Consider the following 26,266-nt stretch of genomic DNA (forward strand, 5'->3'; position numbering starts at 1 on the left):
GTTTATGCCTGTGTTCACACCCTCATGTCGTTGGCTTTATATTATTACCACTGTGGTTTTCCACTAATATTTTATATGAACTGTTTTTAATTAGAATTTTAATAGAAGAAGTTTTAGTCTCCGACAAGATTATAGTTTAATCATAAGACAGTTTTCCATTAACATCTTTATATATTGTATCACTTTTCACATTTTTATGTTCCAAATTTTAATGACTGACTGAACTTTTAACTTCCACTTTTAATTTAGTTGTATTGTTGATGATTGTGTTTAGGCTGAAGATGCCCTTAATTGAGGGCGAAACATGTCCCATGTAACTAAGAATCTGTTTACGTAACTACTATAAGTGAAAATATAAGTATTGAATAGGTGGAACAAATTAAAACACCTTTATTATTGTTGAACTGTAAAAAAAAAAAAAAAAAATTCAATACGGACCTAAAATGAGGTTTATAACATATAACATGTAATAAACGGCTAATGTCAATGACATGATCTTGGATGCCAGGGCTGACAGTAATAGCTACGCCATTACGGTTAGGTGTTTTCCCGTGGTAGAACAACTTGTATCCTTCACCAATATTTTTAGCCATGGAACCAGTCCACTTTGTTTCTTGGATGCAGGCAATGTCTATGTGCCAGTTATTCAGTACATCAGCAAGTTCTCAGAGTACCAGTGTTGATGGATGCCATCCTGATTTGTTGGACTTGCTTCTTTAGCCCACCCTGTCCTTGACTAAGTAGCCCTTGCCCATTTCTCTCACCATTCAGGCGATAATGATGCACGTCGCGTAAAGTGGGGAACACCCTATCAGTTTATCTAAATATTTCTTCTAGCCAGTGCATTTAGATGCAACAGATGTTTTTACCAACCGGCTTGTTGCTGTAAGCCTGACGTTGAACCCTCCTCCTTTATCCGGGCTTGGGACCAGCAACGGCAACTACTGAGCTACTCAATTCGCCCAGCAGCAACTGCAGGCGAATCAAAACAAAATTGCTAGAAAAAGGTACTTTGGAGGACATTTGGATTCCACGCAGCATGCAGAACGGAAGAAAGCACCAAACACAGCCGCTATTGTTAACAAGAAATGGCAGTTTTACCTAAGCGTGATATTGGTCGCCCATGAAGGAAGTCGCTGACAAATTGTTCCCTTCTCTCTGCCTGAGAGATGGTATTCTTGGGATAAAAAATTATTATTTCTCAGTTTCTACTTAATGGATTGAAATAAGACCAAATGCACAGAAATTCCAGTTTTTGCGTTTATTCAGTCCAGACTGAATGACTGATGGACAGACAAATGCTGTAGATAAAAATTTCAGGAATGATTGACATCATCTGCATATCTTTATTATCAACTCTTTCAAAATTGCAACATAGAAAGATGAATGTACACACATATAATACACTGACTGAGCAAATGTCATGGGATAGCGGAGCACTGATGCGCAGGTGTGTTGTCTCCGCACCAGACGCCCCCTGTGCCAGCGGCAGTTGTATAGGAGACCTTGTGAGCAGTGGCTGTTCATGTGACAGGTGTAACATGGGACGTCGTCGTGAGCTAACACCGTTCGAACGGGGTAATATGGTCTGTGCCCGACGGATGGGAAGTGCGATTTCGGAAGTGGTGCGGGAATTCGGCTTCACACGATCAACCATGTCCAGGGTGTATCGTGAATGGTTGAATGCGGGTGTCACCGTCCACAACAGACGAACGACAGGCCGTTCAGCCACCCTCGATGACCGTGACCGGCAACATCTGGGACGGATTGTCAGTAGTGACAGACGGGCAACCATGCAACAAATCACAGCTCAATTCAACACAGGCCATGCTAGACACGTCTCTCAGTGGACAATCCGTAGGAACATGGGTTCTATGGGATATGGGAGCCGGCGCCACAGACGGGTGCCACTGTTAACCCAACGTCATCGGGCACAACGACACGCGTTTGTCGCCAGTCACCAGGGATGGACACTGGAACAATGGCGCAACATGATATGGTTGGATGAATCACAATTTCAACTGCACCATGCCGACGGGAGGCACCGTGTATGGCGCAGACCACATGAAGTGATGGATCCGCCTGCCTCGAAGGTGTGGTCCAGGGCGCTGGTGTCTTTGTTATGGTCTGGGGTGCATTTTCCTAGTATGGAATGGGCCCCCTAGTTGTTCTGGAAGAGACTTTAAATTGTACGCGTTATGTTGAGCTGCTCGGAGACCATCTCCACCCATTTTTGGCCTTCCAGCACCCAGACGGTTCTGTGGTGTTTCAAGATGATAACGCGCCGCCACATCGCTCCCACGTCGCCCGGGAATGGTTCCAGGAACATGCAGCGGAGGTCCAACGACTGCCATGGCCACCCAGGAGCCCCGATATGAACCCTATCTTTTCACAGCAGGAAAATGCTGGGGCTGTACCTTAATTAAGGCCACGGCCGCTTCCTTCCAACTCCTAGGCCTTTACTATCCCATCATCGCCATAAGACCTATCTGTGTCGGTGCGACGTAAAGCCCCTAGCAAAAAAAAAAAAAATCCTATCGAGCATATTTGGGATGTCTTGGAATGCAGGCTCCGTGCCATGGATCCTGCACCCACGAACAGATGAGCATTGGCGGCTGCTCTGCAAACGATTTGGTGTCAGCTGCGTCCAGAGGACTACCAGGGACTTGTCAACTCACTTCCATGGCTTCTCACTGCAGTTCGCCGGGCCAGAGGAGGCCCCACATGCTATTAGGTGACTATCCCATGACATTTGCTAAGTCAGTGTATATTCTTATTATATTAGTACGCTTAGTTAAGGAAATATAAACTACTTTGCAGAACTTCTTATCATTAGTGAAATATTGCGCTGTTTGAGGAAAGCCTATCTGGACACATCAGGAAGTTTCAACCAGACTATACAGGGGGATGATGGTTGTTGTTAGTCCATAACAATGGAATAATCAGTCACAGTCAGAACAGTAATCTTGGACTAGCATTTTCTGTTTTAGTCCACAGAAAACAAATTAGATTTTGTTTCCCCTTCACCATACTGATTGAAATTGTATTTGTCAGCACCTTGCACACAGATTTGAGGTAAACATTGTAGAGTGTTGGGTTGATATGTTGATATGTTTTTGATCAAAGAACTCGGAGAGGTTGGACAACATAGTACTGAACAAAATTTGGAAAGAGAATTTAATACCCAATGACTGGAAGCAATGAGTCATCATACTATTGTTGAAAAAAGGTGATGGGAAGAAATCCACCAACTACAGAGGTGTAACTCTACTCTCACATGGCCTCAAAATATATGAATCCGTCCTTGAGAGCAAGATTAGAAAATATGTTGAACTTACACTTGAGGAGGAACAAAATGAATTTAGACCTCATAGGTCAACTATAGACCTCCCTTTTCTCACTAGAATGCTCTTTGAGAAGTATTGGGAGCAAGGTTAAACACTTATAGCTGTTTTCCTGGACATTGAGAAAGCACATGACCATGTACCACGCAGGCGTATATGGGAATGTTTGAGACATAAGAAAGTGCCCATTGGCATCATAGCACGAGTACAACAATTATATGATGAAATCAGGAGTTGTGGCCAGGTCCAGGATGGAAGGTCAGTTTGGTTCGAAATGAAGAGTGGAGTCCAGCAAGAAAGTTGTCTTTCACCACTCCTCTTCATAATCATAATGGATGAAGTTCTAAAAGCAGTTAAAAGAAAGGATCCACCAACTATTGCCCTGGTTTTTGCTGATGATGTAATGGTATAGGGTAGAACAGTAACGGAAGTACAAGATAGACTAGATCTTTGGCATGAAGGTTTTACAACCGTAGGTCTTAAAATCAGCAGAACTATGACAGTTTGCTTGGTGATGAGTAGAAACTCTCCAACTGTTTATCTAAGAATTGGAGATGAGGAGATGGATATTGTAGACAACTTCCAGTACTTAGGTAATGTTTTGTCCTCAGACAATACCATACATTAAGAGATTAGCCAGAAAACTTCCACGTTCTGTCATGCTGTACATCAAATACTTTGGGACGAAACATTTCCATTAATTTCCAAGATCAGCTTGTACAAAATATATCTTGTACCTATATTGACGTATGGTCTGGAAGCAGCAACATGTACTGGGTCAACAAAGAGTCATCTTCAGACAACAGAAATGAAGTGAAAAGAAATGATAAAATAAGGAATGTGATTGATTCTGCAGGAGTCACAGTTCCTCTAGAGGAAAAGAGGAAACATTCATGGTTGTCATCTGAATGTGATGATGCAATCGAAGAATGCCTAAAGGCATGGGTGAATTGGTGTTCCCAGAAAACACCAGAGAACCAGAAGAAGTTCTAGGAAACGAGGAAAAGAACATCCAAGACCATCAGGAATCTGAAAAGAAAGAATGAAAAGGAATGCTTGATTCAGATCGAACAGGATTTTTCAAAAAATAACACTCGGGACTTTTATAAAACATTCAAGAACACCTTGAGTAGATATGATCCACCAAGCCTAAACTTTAGAAACCAAGAAGGAAAAGTAGCTCACAGTGATGTGGAGAATTGCCAGATTCTAGCAGACTACTTTGCAAAACTCCTCAATTGTGAGCCACCGTCTCAGAAATTTGACTACAGTCACAAGGAACCAAACCCAGACTCGGACCCTCTGACTGTAGACGAAGTCACAAGAATCATCAAGACCTTAAAGAACAACAAAGCACCTGCAGATGGGATTATTGCAGAACTTTGGAAATATGCTGACAACAGAGTGATCGTTGAACTGACAAGAATCCTACACAATGTCTAGGAAGAAGAGAAGCTGCCAAATGAATGGACATTAGCGTTAATACACCCTCTTCACAAGAAAGGAGATAAGGCAGACGTCAAAAATTACAGAGGAATATCGCTACTACCAGAGACATATAAGATCTTTTCAAAGGCACTGCTAGATAGAGCAGAAAAACAATTGGAACCACAAATTGGTGAGTATCAAGGAGGTTTTAGAAAGGGCAGGTCATGTGCGGAACAGATCCTGACCCTGAAGTTGATCACAGCATACCAGAAACAGAGGAACAAGAAATTTGTGCTCACATTTGTGGACTTCAAGAAGGCCTACGATTCGGTAGATAGAGAAACACTGATCCGTATCCTAGAAGAAATGGGTCTAGATAGGAAGACCAGAGAGTTCATTAAACAGACTGTGACTAACACAACATCCAAGTTCGTGTTCAGGGGGATACTATCAGAATCATTTAAGATTAAAACAGGGGTCAGACAGGGAGATGGGCTTTCTCCCCTTCTATTCAACTGTGTTCTTGACAAGGTCGTTAGAGAGTGGCGCAAGAAAATGCAAGGAATAGGTGGAATACGAATGGGATATAAGAATAAAGGGATTGTAGTCGACTGCCTAGCCTTTGCGGATGACATTGCGATTCTGTCAGAGTCAATAGAGGAGGCACGGAACCAGATTGCCCAGCTCCAGGAACAAGCAAGTAAGGCAGGCTTACGGATCTGCTTCGAGAAGACACAGTACATGACCAACAGCGAAACAGTGCCCAGAGGTATGACAGTGGAGGGAGGGAGGATTCAGAAAGTAGAGAAATTTAATTATCTGGAATGGATAGATAAAAACCTGTCAGAGAAAGAGGCACTGATATCGAGAATCAACTAAATGAACTTGGCATACGAGCTAAGTATGAACACCTATATAACAAGAAGAAGATCTCAATCAATGCAAAACTCAGACATTACTAGACAGTGATCCATCCAGAAGCCTTATATGCAGGTGAATGTTTGAACCTGATAAGGGTAGGATTGGTCAAGAAGTTAGAACTGGTGGAGCGAAAAATTCTGAGGAAGATGCTGGGATCCCAAAGAACAGAGGATGGATCATACAGAAAGAAAGCAAACCAAGAACTGTACCGCAAGGTAGAAAAGATCTCAGACACTATCCGGAAGAGGAGAGCCATGTTCTTTGGACACATCTACAGAATGGATCTAGGAAGACTGACCAACCAGATAGTAAGGTTTTTTGAGACCAGGAAAACTGTGGTATGCTGGCATGAAGAAGTGAAGAAGGACCTGACAGAAATGGGAATACAAGGATTGGAAATAAGCAACAGGGAAACAAGTTGAAAATAAAGAAAACAAAGAGTTTCCAAGAAAAAGTTAGTTTGCGGACCCAAACACAATGGACGGAAGAGAGAACAAGGTTGCAGGGTGAAAGAATGAAGGATTACTGCGCGCGGATCAAAGCCCAGAAGCAGCTGAAATCGAATTAACGTAGTCCACAGTTGGCCAAAATGAAAGAAAGTAAGAAGGAATGTGGTTATCCAACAACAGTTTGGATTGGAAAGACCGGGCGAGTTGGTCATGATGTGAGCTTGCATCTGGGAGATAGTGGGTGCGACATTAAAAAAAGTAAATAAAAATGATCACTATCACTATCAGCCATATTCAATCGTTTTTACGATGTGGCCTCTTTAAGTCCGAAGCAAGGTAGGTTTTCATGAGGTCTCTCCATCTGGGACGGTCTTGAGCGATGTTCTGCCAATTGATCCCATATATGAACAAAAAATGATAAAAAAAACATTTTCACACCAGGCAAATGCTGGGTCTGTACCTTAATTAAGGACACAGCTGCTTCCTTCCCACTCCTAGGCCTTTCCTATCCCATCGTCGCCATGAGACCTATCTGTGTTGATGCGATGTATAGCAGATTGTAAAGAGCCTCAGAGTGAAGAGATTGCAATGGACCGGGCGAGTTAGCCGTGCATGTAGAGGCGCGCTGCTGTGAGCTTGCATCCGGGAGATAGTAGGTTCGAATCCCACTATCGGCAGCCCTGAAAATGGTTTTCCGTGGTTTCCCATTTTCACACCAGGCAAATGCTGGGGCTGTACCTTAATTAAGGCCACGGCTGCTTCCTTCCAACTCCTAGGCCTTTCCTATCCCATCGTCGCCATAAGACCTATCTGTGTCGGTGCGACGTAAAGCCCCTAGCAAAAAAAAAAAAAAAAAATTGCAATGGTATGGTCACATGAAAAGAATGGATTCTCATAGGACTGCTCGAGCATTGTTTTACCGCAGTGTTCCTGGAAAGAGACCAAGAGGAAGACCTTGCGATGTTTGGGAGAAGCAGATTTTCAAGGACCTTGAAATCAGAGATGTAAACTGGCGTTGCATATATGAACAATGCCTGTGGTCGGACCGGACAAGTGGAAGGAGGCTCGTACACAACCGCACCCGGCTTTCTGGAGCAAAGAAATTATGATGATGATGATGATGATGATGATGATGATGATTGTAGAGCATTTTATAACATCTGATATTCCTCATTTCTTGTTGGCTTACCTTATTTGAATTCTTTATTAATATTAAGATTATTAATGTCTCCACATATCATTACTAGTAACCTGTGAGTGCAAACAGTTTGGAATTGGTTATTGTAAGATGAGATGGATGATGAATGATGGTAAGACAGTGTAAAATAGAAACTGTAATTCCCCTGACCTGGCTGCATCTGAGTAAGAGAAAATGATGACGATGATTATATAAACACAATTGTTTCTGCGTAATTGCTTTTTTCATTACAAAATCACTGAACGCCAACTGCATTCAGTGGAAATCGAATGCTTCGCTGGATGATGGGCTTCTCCCCAATTTGTCACGTCACTAGCAACTCAATTTGGCAACAAAAATTTGAGAGAGGAATGTTCGATGGTATGGTCATACCTTGCGTGCTGCTTGTGGTACAGTCGCTTACTTGGCTTTTCGCAACTTTTGAGTTTTGACCAATGAACATGTGGACGACCGAAGCAACATTGGCAAGACACAATAAATGTTGACATGAAGATCATCCACTTAAAACCAAATGACACTCAGGACCATGTTAAATGGCATGCAAAGATTCAAGAAGTGTACCCTGCACTAGCAGGACAATGCTAAGATAATTATTGTTTCTGTATTATCAAAAGTGATGGTTGTGTTCTAAGAAGAGTATCACAAGAGCTGATGTGTGTTGAGTTTATGTACTCTTTAATGTGTGGCTTGCTCTTTTGGGCTTTTGGTTGATTATCCCTACCCGGCCAGTGTATCCATCATGAAGAGGGAATGTGAGAAATTGTCATGATGAATGAGAAGGGAGGAATGATCTATGGGTGGCAACTGAAACATATGTCAATCAGTTACTTTTAACAGTGTGCTGGTACAACACTATCAGTGAGCATATAATAATAATAATAATAATAATAATAATAATAATAATAATAATAATAATAATAATAATTAATAATATGGCCTCAGCTACCGTGTGCAGACATTTCGAGTTGACGCCATCTGGCTGTCTGCTCGTCCGTTTCGACGTTCTGTTTTACCCCGTTTTACTCTAGGCCCACTAGATGGCAAACAGAGTAAACCAGATCTCTCTTGGACGTCTATGGCTGAGATTTAATTAATTTTCTCGGGTAAATACCAAATGTATCACCAGAGATCTTTTACATGCAGACATCTTACGACATGGAGTGTCGAGTGGACTTTTTTCCGCCCTTCAAAAATCCGACTACCTCTGCCGGGTTTGAACCCGCTATCTTGGGTTCCGGAGGCCGACACTCTACCACGGATCCACAGAGGCAGCTTAGTGAGCATATGAATGTACCATACAAATTCAGCATTTCAAATAATTTTTCTGTAATCCGCTGAGTAAACTTGTTCAGGTTTTCAACATAAAGGAGTTTCTTCTGTCTATTTCCGAGCGAGCAACTTCCAAATATTTTCCAGTGTTATTTAAATTTTATGTTGTATCCATTAGCTGTATTGAGTGAAACTTATAAACTGACATTTTATCAAAATATTTTCAATCCTTGGATTATGTTAGATTCTTTAGTGATTATAGTGGTCGTATTTACATATGTCAGTTTAATAATTTATTGTAGAAAGTTTATCAGTGAAGCTCTCTTGCATAGTTGAATTGTAAAGCGGAGAGAGAGTTAAAGGCTTGCTTTTTTTTTTTTTAAAAGGGTGTGGGTTTGAATCTTGGCTAGTCTGTTGGTTTTTAAGAGTGCGTAAATGTGAGAGATCAGTAATCATAGATTAAAGAACTTCTTTTCAGTGCAGAATCCTAGCAATATCCATTTTGACGCCTGTTCTTATATATCTCTTTTGTAAAGTTATTTTCCTGATGTGCAGCCACCTGCACCTGACCATTTTTCTTCATCCATATGGAATGATTGGCCACCTAGGAGATTTTTCCATTTGATCTGTGAGTGCTGCCTAATTTTACAGTTTTGTACCAAACAGGACCCGCAGTATGTGAGCGATTATTATAGTGAATGTAATTTTTTAAAAGTTTTTTGGTCTGTCAAAGCACAAAATATAACACTTTGAACACTATAACATACCTGTAAAAGACCCTCTTAATAATGGAATAGTATGTTTTGTTGTATAAGAACATCCTCAGATTCTATCATATCACTTTTAAATATCTACGTACAATATTGTTTACGTTGTGTAAACTTGTCAGTGATCGTAAAAGGGTGATATTATGAACAAGTATGACGAATTGTATGATTCTTTTTCATTTTTGTTAAGAAGAAAGCTGTTCCTTTTTAGTGTTGACTCGGTTAATATAACCTCTAATTTTTCAATATTTAACTGTGTTTTTTTAGGTATGTTACAGTGTTCTAATTACTGTTTAAAAAGACTGAAAAATTAGAAGATATATATGTATTATATGAATGTTGAAGTCGGTTATTGACACTTTAATAGATTTGAGTAAGTTTTGTGTACTTAAGTTAGACAGTTCTGTTTCCATATGTCTGTTATCTCCATTGCCCAAGCCTGAACTGACCTCAAGTCATTGGTCTAGGTTGTGGCTTCCTAACACAAACCTCTCTATAGGGGAGTTAGAGGAAGATGGAGGGGGCAACTCTGGTCAGTAAGAGAGAGAGAAGAGAGAGAGATGGTATGTAGCTATAGTCTATTTGTCTTGACATGTGTTATAAATGAATATATGATAATGATTTTTGGAAGAACTTAATGTGTCTTAATCAGTCTGTGTGAGAACAGTTAAAGAGGTATCTGATGGTGACAAGGCAGCCCTGGTCTTGATAGCCAAGAATAACGACGGAAAGGATTTGACGTACTGATTATGCATCACCTTATAATTTGCAGGCCTTCGGACTGAGCAGCGGTTGTTTGGTAGGCCAAGGCCTATTAGGGCTGTAGCCTCATGAATTGGTTTGTTTATGTTCAATTGCGGCAATTGAATTGCGGCAATTGGGTGAACTCTAAGTGTGCTGCAATGTGAAAGACCCTTGCCAGTAAATTTACTGCTTTACAGCTGTGTTGTTATTATTTCTGCCATGTGTTGTAGTAGTACCATCACTGCTTCTTACCTGGAGGCCTCAGGCTTGAATCTTGTCTTGTCCAGCTATCTGAAGGTAGACTAGCATTCACTCAGACTCATGAGGTTAGTTGAGCGGGCTGATATGAGAGGTAACAAACATACTCAAAGATGCCAAATGGTTCAAGTTGCCAAACCCATTAGTTTTAGTCGAATTGTGGTGGCTAGTGTTGAGAATGAAGTCCCATGATTGTCAGTAAGATAAAATTCCAGTATTTTAGAGTGTAAGCACGGGCTGAGCACACGGAAATATCACTTTCAGTAATACTGCTAAGGTCACTGAAGCAAAACTGTTGGATACCATTCCTTTCCTTAGCTAAGATGTGCAGGTAAGGAGTTGGTGCAAAGGTAGATAACCAGATGACTTCAAATACAGTGGAAAAAAGAAAGAGATGATGTTAAGTTGACTGGATTAATTAATTAGACTTTTTTTCCATAGTGGTTTAAGGTTGTACTAACTCAGATAGGTTCTCAGCAACATTAGTTTAGGAAAGGGCTAGGATAGAGAAGGAAGCAGCTGTAGCCTTAATTTACGTACAGCTCCATCATATTTGTGGTGTGCAAAATGGAAACAACGGAAAGCCATCTTCAGGGTTACCAATGATGGAGTCTGAATCCACTGTCTTCTGAATGCAAGCTCATAGATGAACGATCCATACCATGAAGCCAATTCACTCAGTATAATGATTCAATTGAGCAGAATAATCTGGCTAGAGAAAAGCCAGAAGGTTGTTGGTCAAACGTCTTGAATGATGTGACATCTGATAAACTCTTACCATGCAGTAAAAATTGAACTTGAGAGATTGATGGTAATTGATAACGATATTGATGGTGATGATTTTGTCTTCATACAATGCAAGATGATGTGGTGTGGTAAATTTAGCTATTCATTGAGTTTGAGTGGTTGATTATCTTTTGTTAATGATGCACAGTGTGGACAACCATAGCAGAACTTCGGGTTTCTTCCGTTCAATTGGCTTTGGTTCTTCTTTGTTCAAATGTTTAGTGGAAATTGTCACAGTCTGAACCTGGATGTTCGACCAAGGTTTGCTGGTTGATGAGAAGAATAGAGGAGAATAGAAAAGCTAAGAAATCAGGACAGTCTTGGGCCTAATTCCAAGATTGACCCCAGTAAATTCTTAGAACTTACTTCTGTCTAACAGTAGAATAACAAACATTCAGAACTACTGAATTGATAGATTACATTTTTTCTGTATATCAGGAATCAAATGGTTATTAATGATTTAGAGTATATGTAGTTGAGGAATGCACATCATACATACTACATGTACTTGGAAGGTTAATTTGAAAATTTGTTGTTATTAGTTCCAAGATGAAATGTATGGACTCCACTGATCTTGAAATGTTGTGGGTTTTGTAAAATGTATAATGAGTTTAAGTACATACACATTTTGTTTTGAATTGCATGTACATTTTACTTCACAATAAGCATATTGGATATCCCACAAATAAAATTCAAGACTGAATAATTTTTAAATTTGTGAGAGAGGTTCAAAATTGAACTGAACCATGTATCTAGTTGAATGATTTTTATGTTTCCTGTTTTCAAGTTGTGCTCTTGCTAAATTCAGTGGAATATAACATGTGAATGATGTGAATTTTAAGAATGTTAATTATTAGCATGTGTCTCTCTCTTTAGTTTATTATTAGGGTGTGTTCCTAATGAATTTCTATGCAAAATGGACAGTAATTTATTCTGTATGAATGCAAAATATGTAATTACAAATTATAAATGTACTCGTAATGTAGTACCACATTTATTTAGATTATTAATGTACTGAACTGTCCTATTAAAGATAAAAGGAATTGAAAAAGATTGATGTGGTTCATTTGTGGAAAAGGAACCTTGTTTCAAGAATTTGTTAATATATCTTGTATTTCCTAATCTTTTGTTTGCTACATTATACCTTCTAGCATTTTTTCTTTATTATGTGTTTTAAATGATGGCTTTTATACACTGACAAGCAAAATTAATGGACCACTTGAATTTTCAAAGGAAAAAAAGATGTTAAATTGTGAAACATTTGCTTTATTATTTACATTGATTATTTTCATGAAAAAATTATCTAAGTAATGTTAACTGTTGTCCGGTCCCGCGGTGTAGGGGGCAACATGTCCGTCTGTCACCCAGCAGCCCAGGATCGATTTCCGGCCGGGTCAGGGGTTTTTAATTGTAAATGATTAATATCTCTTGCCTGGGGACTGGGTATTTGTGTCTTCCTTAACGTTGCTTTCCTCACATTCAACACTTTACAATTCCACCATTTACATAATACACACAGTTTCCTCACATATGATGCAAGTAGAGGCCAAAGATCTTCATAGGTTGACGTCCTGAGCAAATAGCATTTAAAAATTTAAAAAAAAGTTAACTGTCTGTTATTGCTACCCTTAGTTTCTTAGATAATTTAAAAAAATAATAAAGTATATTATGAAACAAATGTTTCACAATTTAACCATGCTTTTTCCTTTGAAAATTCAAGTGATCCATTAATTTTGCCAGTCGGTGTATATGAGACTACTTGATGGTCGTTCTTGTTGATGAAACTATCAGGTTTGACAATATTAGGTATTTTTGCTATCTCTTTTTGCTTACTTGAAATAAAGTGCTTAAAATTCATGAAGGTCATCTAGAATTGGACCTGAGGTACCTTTTTCCATTCCTTGCCTTCTAAATATTCAAGAATGCATTTACCGACTACATTTAACACGTCACATGAAGGAGACATTGTTTTCCTGTAAAACAAGGACTGTATTTTAACTGTAAATCAAACAGTACTAGAAAACATAACTAAAAATAATTATAGAAAAAAGTAATCTGAGGCTTCTTCTTGCATTTTGGAAAAACATGTAGTTTGTTGGTGCTTTTAAATTAATTTATCTTAAAAGAGTTACTTAATTCAACAGTTTTACAACTTTTGTCTGTCTTTATGTTCCCAAGCTATCAACAGATCTAATTATTGCTCTTATCCAGAGGTGCGGGTAGCGGGGGCGGGCTGTGTGTGTGTGGGAGGTTCATGTCCACCGCCATATCCCTCTATTTGGGACCTAATTGTATAATTACATATATAAATAGCAATTTGATATTGATATCTAGGTCTGAAATAAGAACATCATTTGGGCCTATGTGAATTGAAACATATATGAGATTTGTTATTTGTTTAAACTTGAATCCATTCCTGACCCTGTCGAATGACTGGAAACAGGCTGTGGATTTTCATTTTCATTTAAACATCTTAATTTTTTTAAACTTCTCAGTGAATTGTTTTCTGATAGAATATTGATTGATCAATGTGTTAAAAGAATACAGATGTTGTAATGGGTTTATAACGGCTTTAAGAATAAAACATTGTTAACTTTATATATTAAACAGTTTTTAGCTTTTTTTTTTAAACTCCTAGTGGCCTCCACCCCAAATAGTATAGTTAACTGTACTGATGCTCTTGTCAGTATAATACCAGCTAACAATTTGCATATTGTCAGTGCAGGTTTGTGTTTAATGGAATTATATTTACAAAGTGTTACTCTTGTTTGTTTGTTTGTTTGTTTGTTAATGATTTGATTGCTCACAGGCCTCATTCTGGTTATTTTGCTTATAATATAAGTAACATTTTAAGTTATTTAACTATATGGGAATCATAAATGATGATGATTTAGTGACCATCTGTACATCAGAGATAATGAAAATATATTCTGCACTGGTATTTCTGACTGTTCTGTGTATTTTCACCAATAGTCTTTCATACCTGTTTGTCATGCACTCCATATTTCCTTCTTTCCATGGGTATATGACTGAGGCCATGACGGTGCTTGCTTTCCAGGCTGGGTTATGCCATCTTATGAGTATACTGCAACAGGCATCAACAGTCATGAATGTCCTCGTTGTGGCCGTAGCTACAAGCAACGTGGCAACCTCAACAGGCATATTCGTTATGAGTGTGGAGCAGCCAAGAAACAGCAGCAGTGCCATGTCTGTGGAAAAAAATACACTCGACCAGAATATGTCAGAGATCATTACTTGAAACGACATCCTGCATTTTTAGCTTTGGATTAGTGTTTATTTTTATATAGTGATATTGAAAAATGTCAGCAATAGTTTGAGAAGAAAGAATCTAGTTCCTCATCCCACTCATTGCTCAGTATATATATATATATATATTTACTATGTTTGTTAAAAAGTTAGGATGTATTTATTGTATTGAAAAGGAAAAAATGTTTTTCCAGGAATTATTGAGTCTCCTGATTGGGGCCAAGATGAATATCCATTGGATGTAAAGAGTCGTCATTGGTCAGAAGATGAAAATCGTCCACTTATTAATGAACAACAATGGTCGCCAGATAATCCCCTGGACATAAATGGTCAGTATTTATGTTCAGTGTGTGGTCGCGGTTATAAAGTTAAAAGTAGTCTTCAGCGGCATGTGCGTTATGAATGTGGGCCCACGAAAAAACAGGCGTTTTGTAATGTGTGTCATAGGTGGTTTAGTCGATTGGAATATTTACCTGAACATCATAGAAGGCGACATCCAAACGTTCCGTTCTATTCATAACAGATAAATTATTGCTAAATAGTTGCAACAGTAACTTGAATATAAGCTATGGTTCATTTTAAGCTATTCATGTGGTTTTTCTTTGACGAATGTTTTGAATCTAAGAAATTTCTTTTAAGCTATTTTTCCGTATGTACATTGCAACATTGTTGGAGTTTTGCTACAGGTTGTACTCTGTTACTACTGGTTTCTGAGTTTATGGTCTGCATCATTTTATTGCATGTTAGGCAATGTGGGAGGAAACTACTACTGCTTTTTATGAAGCTTTAACACAAAATTAATTATTTATTTGTTTGTTTGTTTATTTACTTATTAAAGAGTATGCTGAGCAAATCTGAAATTATGCTCTTCTGGAGCATGGTTTTACCTTTTAATTTTATAATGATTTGATCCCTTTAGAAAAAATGTAACCTATTCTGTCCTTGCTTTAATGCAAACATTTTTCATATGCAGTCAGCAGGATCTGAAACTGAAACACACTATGGTCCTGACAATGTATGTTGTGAATACAGTCAGAACGTTACAAATTCTAGGTGTTTGGACGTCACATTATCAAACAAATTACTGTTGATGTCTTATATTTTTAGAGTTTTAGGGTTATTTATTTATTTAACCAAGGATAATGTCTGAGAGGATTTGTTGCGATGACCTCGTGTCACTTCATAATCCGCTGGGCTTCGGTTACTGGGTTGGCCAAGGCTCTTCAGGGCTGTAGCGTCATGTAGATGTATCTGGGCCCTACCTTAGCAACTTCTGGCTAGGGTTTGTTTTTGTTCTGTCATTTTGTTAATGCAAGGTGGTGACAAGCTGTATGTGTAGGATTCGTTTACATTGAAGTTGGCTCGTTATAACTAATATAGTTATAACTAATAGTGTATACTGATGTATAAAGATATAATCACTATGTTAGTGCTTTTTTATAATGTGCTTTATTTTTTTGTTATACATGAAAAATAATACAGTATCAATATTTAAACCATATGCATAAAGCATAATAAACTGTCCTCAGTATTGATAAACATGTAAATGTGCCATATTGCCAACACTATTTAATAATTACTTAAATCAATGTCATCTGAAGTTTATGGTCACAATTAGACTTGGGACTTCAATAATGTTCATCAGGTGGCCATCTTAATTTTTCTGTTTTTCTTTTTCTTTTTTTGAGTGTTTTCGTTGATGAACTTTTGTCATTGAAAATACTCTACTTTTCTGTTTACTTCAAAATCATGTCTAACAATTTTAGATTTCCAATCTTAAGAAAATAATTTTCCTTAATTTCAGTCCATATTTGTTGTTAATGATGTTTGTCACATGAACGTTGCGAAAAGTAACTTCAAGCCATTTAAAAGTTTAAAGAAATAATCTTGTCATAAAAATGAACAGACTATCATTGATGGAATTTGATCCTTATTTATTTATTTATTTATTTATTTATTTATTTATTTATTTATTTATTTATTTATTTATTTATTTATTTATATATTTATTTGTTTATTTACAGGGAGATGAGGATATTTCTTTAAATTTTTGTATTCCCGTACAAGTGCACTTTCCCACTGCATAGCCGCATAGAAGGCATTGGTATGTGGCTAAATAACAGTAGCCAGAAAGTAGGTGTAGGTCTGATTGTGCCAGTTATAAGACGCATGGTATGGTTGAGCTGTACGTCAGCATGTCTTGTGTGGGTACTATTCATCCAAGCTGGAGAGCAATATTCCATAACAGGGTAAACCAAGTACGGAGTGTTGATGGAGAGGATCCCTATGATGTGTCAACGAGATTCTGGATAATGTTATTTCGAATTTTGATTTTGGCACCTGTTCTAAATAGGTGCTGTTTGTAACTGAGCATTCTATCGAGTGTGACCCTTAGATATTTCGGGTTTCTTTTGTGTCTGAGTAGCCTTCCTTCAAAGAAGACTGTGAGCTCTTTTATGACCAACTTGTTGTTCAGGTGAAACATTGAGACTTCTGTCTTAGCTGGCTGCAACCCCCATTTGTGGAAATATTCACTGATAATTGTTAAATCATTGATCAATATGGACTCTGTAACTTTGAAATCTCTCTGCCTCATTGCGAGTGCCCAGTCGTCAGCATACCCAAACTTTCTTGTTGTGGTTTCAGACATATCTGATATGTACAAACTGAACAGGAGAGGGGCAAAGACAGATCCTTGTCAGCCCATTGTTAGCTTCATCTGTGCACTCATCTTGTTGCCCATTAGTACTTGGAAACATCAGTTACTGAGCATTTCATTGATGAGATTACCAATTTTTGGGCTTGGGATGACTTGTAAAAGTTTCAGTGTGACACCTTGCCTCCAGACAGTATCATATGCAGCTGTCAGATGGCTGATGACTTCTCTTGATTCTGGAAGCCAGCTTCTATGAAGGTTGTTAGGGATAGGACTTTATCTGTGTATCTGCAATTAGGTTTGAATCATGCCTGTTCGACCAGTATATTTTCAAAGATCTTTTGACATATTCTATTGTACACCATTCTTTCCAGGAATTTATATAACATACTAAGTATTCATTTCATTTGATCCTTAGAAAGGTTGTGAATCAATGATGCTTCAGCTTTCAAGATCTGAAAAATATTCATCACAATATGAGAAACAGTAATGACCTCAGTATAGAAATGTCCAAATTTTTCTTTCTTTTTTGACTTTTGCTCAATTTCATTTGTGACTCCTAGATGAGAAAAGCATGCCAAACATGTAATTCAAAATTGGTCTTTGTGAAATTGTCATTCATTTATTGAAGGGCTTCTGGACGTGAAACCTACATGTTTTAACCCTCAATCAATCGAACGAACTCTCAGGTGTGGGTCTAAAGACCACAGTGATTATTTTCATCCTTTATTGTATGACCATGGAATCTAATAAAAATGAAGGTTAATATTGTTGCAAGTAAGTTCACTTATATTGAGGTAATATTTAAAACACTTTTATATTAGCAAAAATAAGATCTTTTCGAAAAGTAAGTTGATTTACAAAGAAATTTTGAAAGCTCTGCACAATAAATTTCCATTCTATGTATTTTTCCTGTATGATAAAATGGAAGTTAATTGAACTAAATATAAAGGATTTAATATTTGGCACATTTTTCAATTCATATTCAATTCAAGGTCAGTTTTGACCTATTTTATTTAATGAATACACTGCATAATTATTGTTATTTTTAAAATATGTAATTGTTAATTCCACATGGTCCTAAGTGACCCATTTGAGAAGAAGAAAAAGAATTGACATGATAGAAAATATTTTAAATTACTTGTTACAATAATAAGTAATACAAAAGCAACAATTAAATGAACAAATACAGAATTTACAAGAAAAGAACTATACTATTGGAAATTAAACACGTCTTCAATTTTGAACCTTCTCATTAGTGTTGCCTTGTTTTGGCTCTCAACCTTAATGTTCAGCACAAATGTGCAAAATGGGATGAGTGTGTTTGTGGCAGTGAATGCTACGCACAGTGAACACTGTGATTTTGTCTTTTGATTCTTCTGGAAGTCACAGAAAGCACAACGACCTGGATGTGCTGACCATTGAACTTCAGCAAAGTGCTTCAATAGCTTCTCTGGAGTATCTTCTCCTCTGCTTTTGAGCATGTTTTGTATTTTCATCTTGAGGTCTCATGGCAAGGTGGTGATGGTCGCTTGAAACTTCACAAAGTCGGCAGAAAGACTCCACGCCAAAATATGAAATATCATACATCTCCATGTTTCACCAGTAACCTCTCAGTACACTATGAAGCTATTAATTGCATGTATGTTCATTAGAAAAAAGAACATGGTGAGAGGCCATCTGCAGCTTCTCTGTGACACTGAGTAAGTCTCTTTTGAGCTGATTCATTGATAAATTAGTTTTGACAGACTGACAAACCTAACAGTTTTGAATTGATCCACAGTATTGATACCTCCTTTAGTGAGATCATAAAATGTTAGTAGTTTTGGTTTCCTAGCTTCCCCAGATTCTTCATGTATAGCATCTGTTTTGTGGAAGCTGGAGATAAGCAGAACAGCCTTGTTCACCTTGATTTTATATGACACTAGAGAACACTCATCCTAGAACCCAAACAGGCTGCTATTCACACGCCTTGATTTCAGCTCCGTAAAAGTTGGAAGAATCTCCTTTCTGGTCGTTCCAACTGCTGTGAACTTTTGAACTTCTCTTAGGTGAACTACTAGAGGAACAGAGATAAACCAATTATAAATAAATAAATAAATAAATAAATAAATAAAATATTTATTGCAGCAAAATAGCCATACATTAGTGAAAGGTGGGGGAGTCCGGTGCCTTGGGGTCTACCTGGGACTTGTTCTCACACAAAACTGTCGCTTCGGTGACATCAATCATTACGATGGATTGCGAAAGCACACAAAGAAACCCACTTAAGTGGCAAATGCAGCGCATCAATGCGGTCTCATTAGGAGGAAATAAACCAATTATCCATTGTGATATTTCTCCCTGTTTGAGGATGGTTTGTACAATTCGTTAAACTATTTCTTTCTATGTATTTACCTGCTGATAGTCTCCAGCAGGTTGTTGGCCTACATTGAATTCCATTTTCACTGTGTAGTACATTCTTGCACATGCTAGTCCAAATATTTCCAAACCATACTCAGCCGGCTTGTTAGATATTGTCTGAAAGGCCATTTCCTAGAAAATCTTCGAGCATTTCATCAGTATTAAGTTGAAAGAAGATATATAATGGTTCAACCTTTCATTACTATTAAAATAAGAAATGCAAGTTTTACATTCCTACTTAATTATAATTGGTACCTTTTCGACCAGTATTCTTGGTCATCATCAGCTGATGACAAGTAAGTATGAAAGACAATGCACAGGTAAATAAATTGTGAAGTTTAAATAATTCTGTCAGTTGCTGTTTGTGAAGCACTAAAATACTTTAGGACTGTACAAGCTGATTAATTTTTTAATGAAATGGTCAAATATTTCACAAATTTTTGTCAGTTTGTCACCTGGTCGACGCCGTTCTTGATTGTCAATGTTGTCAAAGCATAAAGCACAGAATAACACCTTGAAGCGTTTGTTACTGATAATGGTATGGAAAATATCGATCCCTGTATTGTCTCTAACCCAAAGGTCTTCCACAAGCTGGTGAGCTGATCTATAAGCACCTGAAAAGTAGAGAAACCCTAAGAAGGTCGGCAGTCTCTTTCACGCTGGAAGTTACCTTGCTTTTTCTAACCAATTGTTGGTATAGTCAACCATTTTTTATATTATATTGTCAAGAAAAAAAATAGCTCCCAGGTTTCAGTTGGAGTTTAGATGTTCCTGGCTAAACCTTTAGGTCGTGGAAGGCGAGTTACAGTATTGTAACTTGGTCTATGATCAGTCCTTGGGAATGTTGGGTGCATATGCCATTCTGTCCCACTGTTTTTGCTTGTCAGATTCACTTCAGGAACACCAGCATTGCATCTGTCATCACCCAACAGCTCACTATCTGTATCACATTCACTAACCTGAAGAACCTAGCAAGTTGTCTGTGTGGTTAGGGTTGTGCAGTTGTGACCTTGCATTTGGAAGATAGTGGGTTTGAATCCCACCGTTGGCAGCCTTGAAGATCGTTTTCCATGGTTTCCCCATTTTCACACCAGGCAAATATTGAGGCTGTGCCTTAATTAAGGCCAAGGCCGATACCTTCCCAATCCTAGCCCTTTCTCATCCTTCTGTCGCCGAAAACCTTTGATGTGTTGGTGCGACGTTAAACAAGTAGCAAAAAAAAAAAAAAAAAGAAAACACTAACCTGAAGATAGTTTCACCGTCATCATCACTTTGTGGCTGTTGTCTGGAAGTATCATCTTCTGCCTCATAAACTTCTTCTTTCATTTGGCATCCTACTGCTTTATCTCTCACAAATGCAGCTGTTCTGGCACTTTCTTCCTTTTCAACATTTATTATCAATATTTTAATTCAATCTTCTTCAGCAGGCTCCATATCGAAGTGGATATGTACACAAAACTAATTGACTGTGGTATGGAAAATGGTAATATAATTGTCCACCTAGTCAATACAACTACATTTATATTCACTTTATAAATACAACTACATTTATATACAATTTATAAATAGGCTGTAGTTGTATTGACTAGGTGGAAAATTGTATCACCATTATCTATACCATTGTAAATTGTCAGTACATAGTTACCATGAAGTTCATAGTGACTATCGTCGCCATAAGACCTATCAATGTCGGTGCATTGTAAAGCAAATAGCAAAAATAAAAATAAGAAATCAAGTTTATTGTGTGGAATACTAATTGACTATACAAAAGAATCTAGTAGAACACATTCGGGTGCGTACTGATCTCGATGAATCAAGTAGCGAATATTTAAGATTAACTTAAATATTATATTTAAGTGGTCCGCCTATTCAATATATATATATATATATAATTTATTACATCTGCTACATGTTTTGTCCCCTAAGGAACATCATGAACTATAATAAACTACAATAACATCAGAATACAAAAATTACATGATTAAATTGGAAAGACACATTAAAAACATTGTTGTATGCTAGGACATTTAAAATAAAATATGGGCAAACTTGTTTAAAGTTGCAAGTCATATAATCAATAAAACTGGTTGAATTGTTCATTAAACTCTTGATGATAAAGTCCGTGGGAACTAACAGTTTTATTCATAAAATCTTAAAATGGTCATTGTTGTGAATAAAAACTCTTGATTTAAAATATTTCTTGATGAAAGATCTCTAAGATCTTTGTTAGACATTCCTTAATTTGTATATAAGATCAAACGCTTCCGGATTTGAAGTCAACACGGGGTCGAAGCAGTAAAGTTATTTGTAGAATTAAAAAAAAAAATACTGTTCTGTCTGAAATTAAAAAGAAAAAAAACATAAGTGACACTATTAGGTGCACCGGAGTAAAAACCGCTTACTGACTCGACTGCCTACATCCGTGTCTACAAGGGGACTGAGAAGGGGACAACCTGTCATGTGGCTAGATGATTCCTTGGTTGATATAGTCTGGAAGAGTGGGGACATTACTGACCTTCACATGGATAGTTTGTTCAAAACTTTCAAAGCTTGGTTGTATAAACTGGTATGCATCTGATTAAGGGTAAGGCTCATTTTGTAGGTTTATATCTAAGAAACTATTTGTTCTAATATTTGCTCTCCTTTTAACATCGACTAGGGAAAAATACTTGCCTAATATCAACTATATACTGTCTATCAACTACTCATATCCTTTAATTCATCAACAGGGATGTAAAGAACACAAATCGCATTTTAACATTCAAATTTCTGCCACGACTTCAGGTGTTAATTTCACGGAAAATATTATTTCATGAGGCATATTTCTTTTTGTGCACGTTAATAACAATATTATACTATAATCTATCAGCTTCATTGTCCGTATTGATAATTTAAGAACACAAGTATGAAGGATGAGTTTTCCACCTAATCAATACTTTATTTACAAAATGTTTAAAATTATCTACATTAAAACAGTACCGGATTTGACCCGTAAATAGGTCATCATCAGCTGTTGGTGAACCTGCTTAATAGCAATTGTACATAAAACATTACTAAAATCTAATTTAACAAGAATGCCTTATTATAATATAATACTGCTGTTAAGATATATACATATGGTACAATTATAGGGCTTTGACTTGTTGGAGTTCCATTCAAAAATCTGTACTGTTGCCAACATTACGTCAAACAAGATACATATATACATATGGTACAATGAAGGGCTTTGGCATGCTGGAGTCCCTTGAATGCCACATATCCAAAAATTGTATAGCTGAGGTTGAAAATATAGTTCTTATATAATAAAGGATCACTGAGGTTTTGGTGTCAAGTTCAAATATCTATGCAGTATGCCAGCATTATGTCCAACTGTTGTATAGATACAATCAAGGTGCATTGTTGGGCCGCAGTTTTGCGGGGAACGTAGTAGACTGAGGTTCAGTAGCTTGTTTAACAGGTACTATGTTCATTCTTAGTGGGTGTTGTTGCTGATACGTGCTGGCTTTCAAGGTAGATAAAGGAAGTAGGAATTAGAATAACTGATAGAGAGTGCCTGCTAAATAGTTTGTGTGCTATAGAGTGTGTGTTACTTACGTGTGGGCTGGATATGTCTTCAAGTATAGTCGGGAGTGTGCTGCACACTGTTGCATGTACGTTGTGTGGCTGTCGTAGTGTTCAGATTGAGAGGTGGTGGGGAGGGGCAAGCAGCCTCTGGAGGGGGTGGGGTGGAGTGGGGTGTGTCTTTTGGGTTGTGTGTGGGTTTGTGCCTGTTGATTCTTTTTAAATATGTGTCTTTTAGAATGGGAATGGCTGTGTTGAGAAGAATGTTTGTTTTATCTGTGATTTCATTTAAGTTGAGGTTGGGATTAGCGTATTGGTCCGCCAGATGTTTTTCTATTCACTACAGCAAACACGTCATTGCCACTAAATATTATCGCTTTTCATCCATAGGGCAACATGTCGAAGAGCACAAGCATAAGTTCACTAATATCGAGAATGATATGGAAATTTTAAATATGAACCCCACAGGCCCTTTTGCTCAATATAATGGAAGATTTTTATATCAATATGGACCATATGGACACTATAAAATGTGGATTCTTGAATTTACAACATATATAGTTTCTTCTGACCTTAAACCCCTGACCGAAAACAAAATTAGCCTGGGTGGTTCCAGTGACCCCAGAAATAACTGGGATAAGCTGAAGAAAGTTTTAAATGTCTATAGTTTCAAAAATTGCAAATTTGTTTAAGATAAAAGAAAATGTCCTGAATGAATTGGGGATTTTTACTCCATCGAAATTATGGATAGAAGATTGATTGCCGGGCTGAGTGGCTCAGATGGTTGAGGTGCTGGCCTTCTGACCCCAACTTGGTAGGTTCGATTCTGGCTCAGTCCGGTGGTATTTGAAGGTGTTCAAATACTTCAGCCTCGTGGCGGTAGATTTACTGCCACATAAAAGAACTTCTGTGGGACTAAATTCCAGCACCTCGGCGTCTCTGAAAACCATAAAAGTAGTTAGTGGGATGTAAAGTCAGTAACATTATTATTAGAAGATTTATTGCTACATTGACAAATTTGCAACATTAGACCACACCTCTGACAAATTGAAAACTCTATATGTAAGCTCCTTTGATTTTGCATTTTCAAACTGATGCCAAATTTTGTATTTTTCATCTGAATAATTCTATTTAAAATGTTATATCCTAAAGCACTCTCTGGATATCCCTGTAGCATTATACAGAATTTCAAGAAATTCTGTCAAGCCATTTCCCGTGACGTTCTCACAAAAAATGCAACCCAACAGACAGACAAACGCTACCAGAGGCTTTCATCTTGGGAGTGTGGGTTGGCGACCATGGTTCCCCTAGCTGAATCTCTGTCAGGCTCCTCACATTCATCTTTCCTATCTGACCTCCTTTGGTGAACTTTTGTTCTCTTTCTACCCCGAGGGTATTAGGTTTGTGAGGTCTAGGAAATCTTTGATTTTCACACCCTTTGTGTTCCTTCCCTTTCCTTTGCCAAAATCTTTATTATCCAAAGGATTGGACCTCTTCCTTTGTGCCCTTCTGATTGTTGTTAATAGAAGATAGTTTCCCAGTTGTACTTCCTCTTAAAATCACCACCCTCTTTTCTTCTTCTTCTTCTTCTTCTTCTTCTTCTTCTTCTTCTTCTTCTTCTTCTTCTTCTTCTTCTTCTTCGTAGTCTCTGAAAGGAGGTTGACGATCCACAAAAATTGAACTGAACTCACTTTTGACTTTTGTGTACCATACCAAATTCCATATAAAAATGAAGTATGTGGCAGACAAAATTGTAATTTTATTTACATTGATTTAAGTTTTTCAGAGGTGCAGCTCAAACCCATTTGATTTGAAACAGTTGATTTTTTAATCCATGGCAAAATCAAAGCATGCTATTAAAAAAGAAAAATTACAATTTGCTTTATGTCGCACCATCTTATGACGACGATGGAATAGGAAAGGGCGAGGAGTGGGAAGGAAGCAGCCGTGTCATTTGCCTGGTGTGAAAATTAGAAACCATGGAAAACAATCTTCAGGGCTGCTGACAGTGGGGTTCAAACCCACTATCTCCCGAATTCAAGGTTACAGCTGCATGACCTCAATCACATGACTAATTTGTCATAATTTTTTTCACATGTTAAAGTGGCACACACTGCATCCATATGACAAAATTAAATCAGTGTTAGGAACAAGTTGGCTGCACAATTGGAACAACATCAATAATGATAATGTCCCCTGAGTGGCAACATAGCAGAAAGTCTTCAATCTGGTAGGTGAAACAAATGATTATTTTTTAAATTTATTATTATTATTAGGGACTACAAGACAATTTCAATGCTTCATCCTTTGTTGTTCCTTCTTCCTCCTCCAATACTCCTCCATCTACTCTCTATGTCTCCCTTTCCTCTTCTCGGACCATTTTGAGCCTGTTTTCTGACCCTCCCGACCTTGGAATTCTTCCATTTTTAACATTTTCTTTCTAAAAATCTCTCCCTGTTGCTTCTTCTTCTTCCCTTATTTTGTTTCTTTCCAAATCTTTCTTGACTTCATGAATCCAGGTTGTTGTTGACTTTTTGTTCCAAAGATATTTGAAGATCTGTTTGGTTAACCTGTTGTCATCCATTCTGTATAAACGTCCAAAAAATATCAATCGCCTCTTCTGCATTGGAACTGTTATGTTTTCTATGTTCCGGTATATTTCATCATTACTTCTTCATTTGCAGATTTCTGTAGCTCTTAGCGGATCGAGTATTTTCTGTATAATTTCCTTTCCAGTACTTCTAATTTATTCAGCTTGTAATTCAGTACTAGACATTCACTCGCATATAGGCATTCCGTTTTGATTACTGTGTTGTAGTGCTGTATTTTGAAGTTTTTAGATGAACACTTTTTGTTGTAGATATTCCTAGTTATACCGTAAGCTCTTTCCATCTTGTGAATTCTTTCTTCTACAGCAGATTTTTCTAAACTCTTTTCTTGAATTGCTTCTCCCAAATATTTGAATTTCTTCACCTTCTTTATTTGACCAATTTTTTCTGTTGTTATTATTATTGTTATTCGGAATCCAGTAATGTTGTTTTCTCAGGGATAGGGTAGTTGGTTAAAAGCTCTCTTTGTTGACTAGAATGTTCTTAAACTTACAGATTGCCTTTTAGTTGGCCACTTGTCACAAATAGAAATAAATAAATGAGTGTTCTTATTAGATGTTCCTGGACCCTTTTTGAGTACCCCTAATAAATTATACATTCTTTCTC

The 26,266-nt window shown here is 37.5% G+C and overlaps 1 protein-coding gene across 20 annotated transcripts in view; it reads left to right on the forward strand.

The window, feature by feature from the left end:
* lola (longitudinals lacking) overlaps window positions 1-26,266 on the forward strand; it is a 581,907-nt gene that overhangs the window by 116,694 nt on the left and 438,947 nt on the right. The window contains exon 5 of one of the 20 annotated variants that reach the window (XM_068225126.1): window positions 14,626-14,760. The exons of the other annotated variants lie outside the window; for them this stretch is intronic. Coding sequence (XP_068081227.1) covers window positions 14,626-14,760 — 135 coding nt within the window. The remainder of the gene's footprint in view (window positions 1-14,625; window positions 14,761-26,266) is intronic. 20 annotated transcript variants of the gene reach the window in all.

The sequence above is a fragment of the Anabrus simplex genome, chromosome 1 (genome assembly GCF_040414725.1).
Source record: "Anabrus simplex isolate iqAnaSimp1 chromosome 1, ASM4041472v1, whole genome shotgun sequence".
Classification (NCBI taxonomy): Eukaryota; Metazoa; Arthropoda; class Insecta; order Orthoptera; family Tettigoniidae; genus Anabrus; species Anabrus simplex.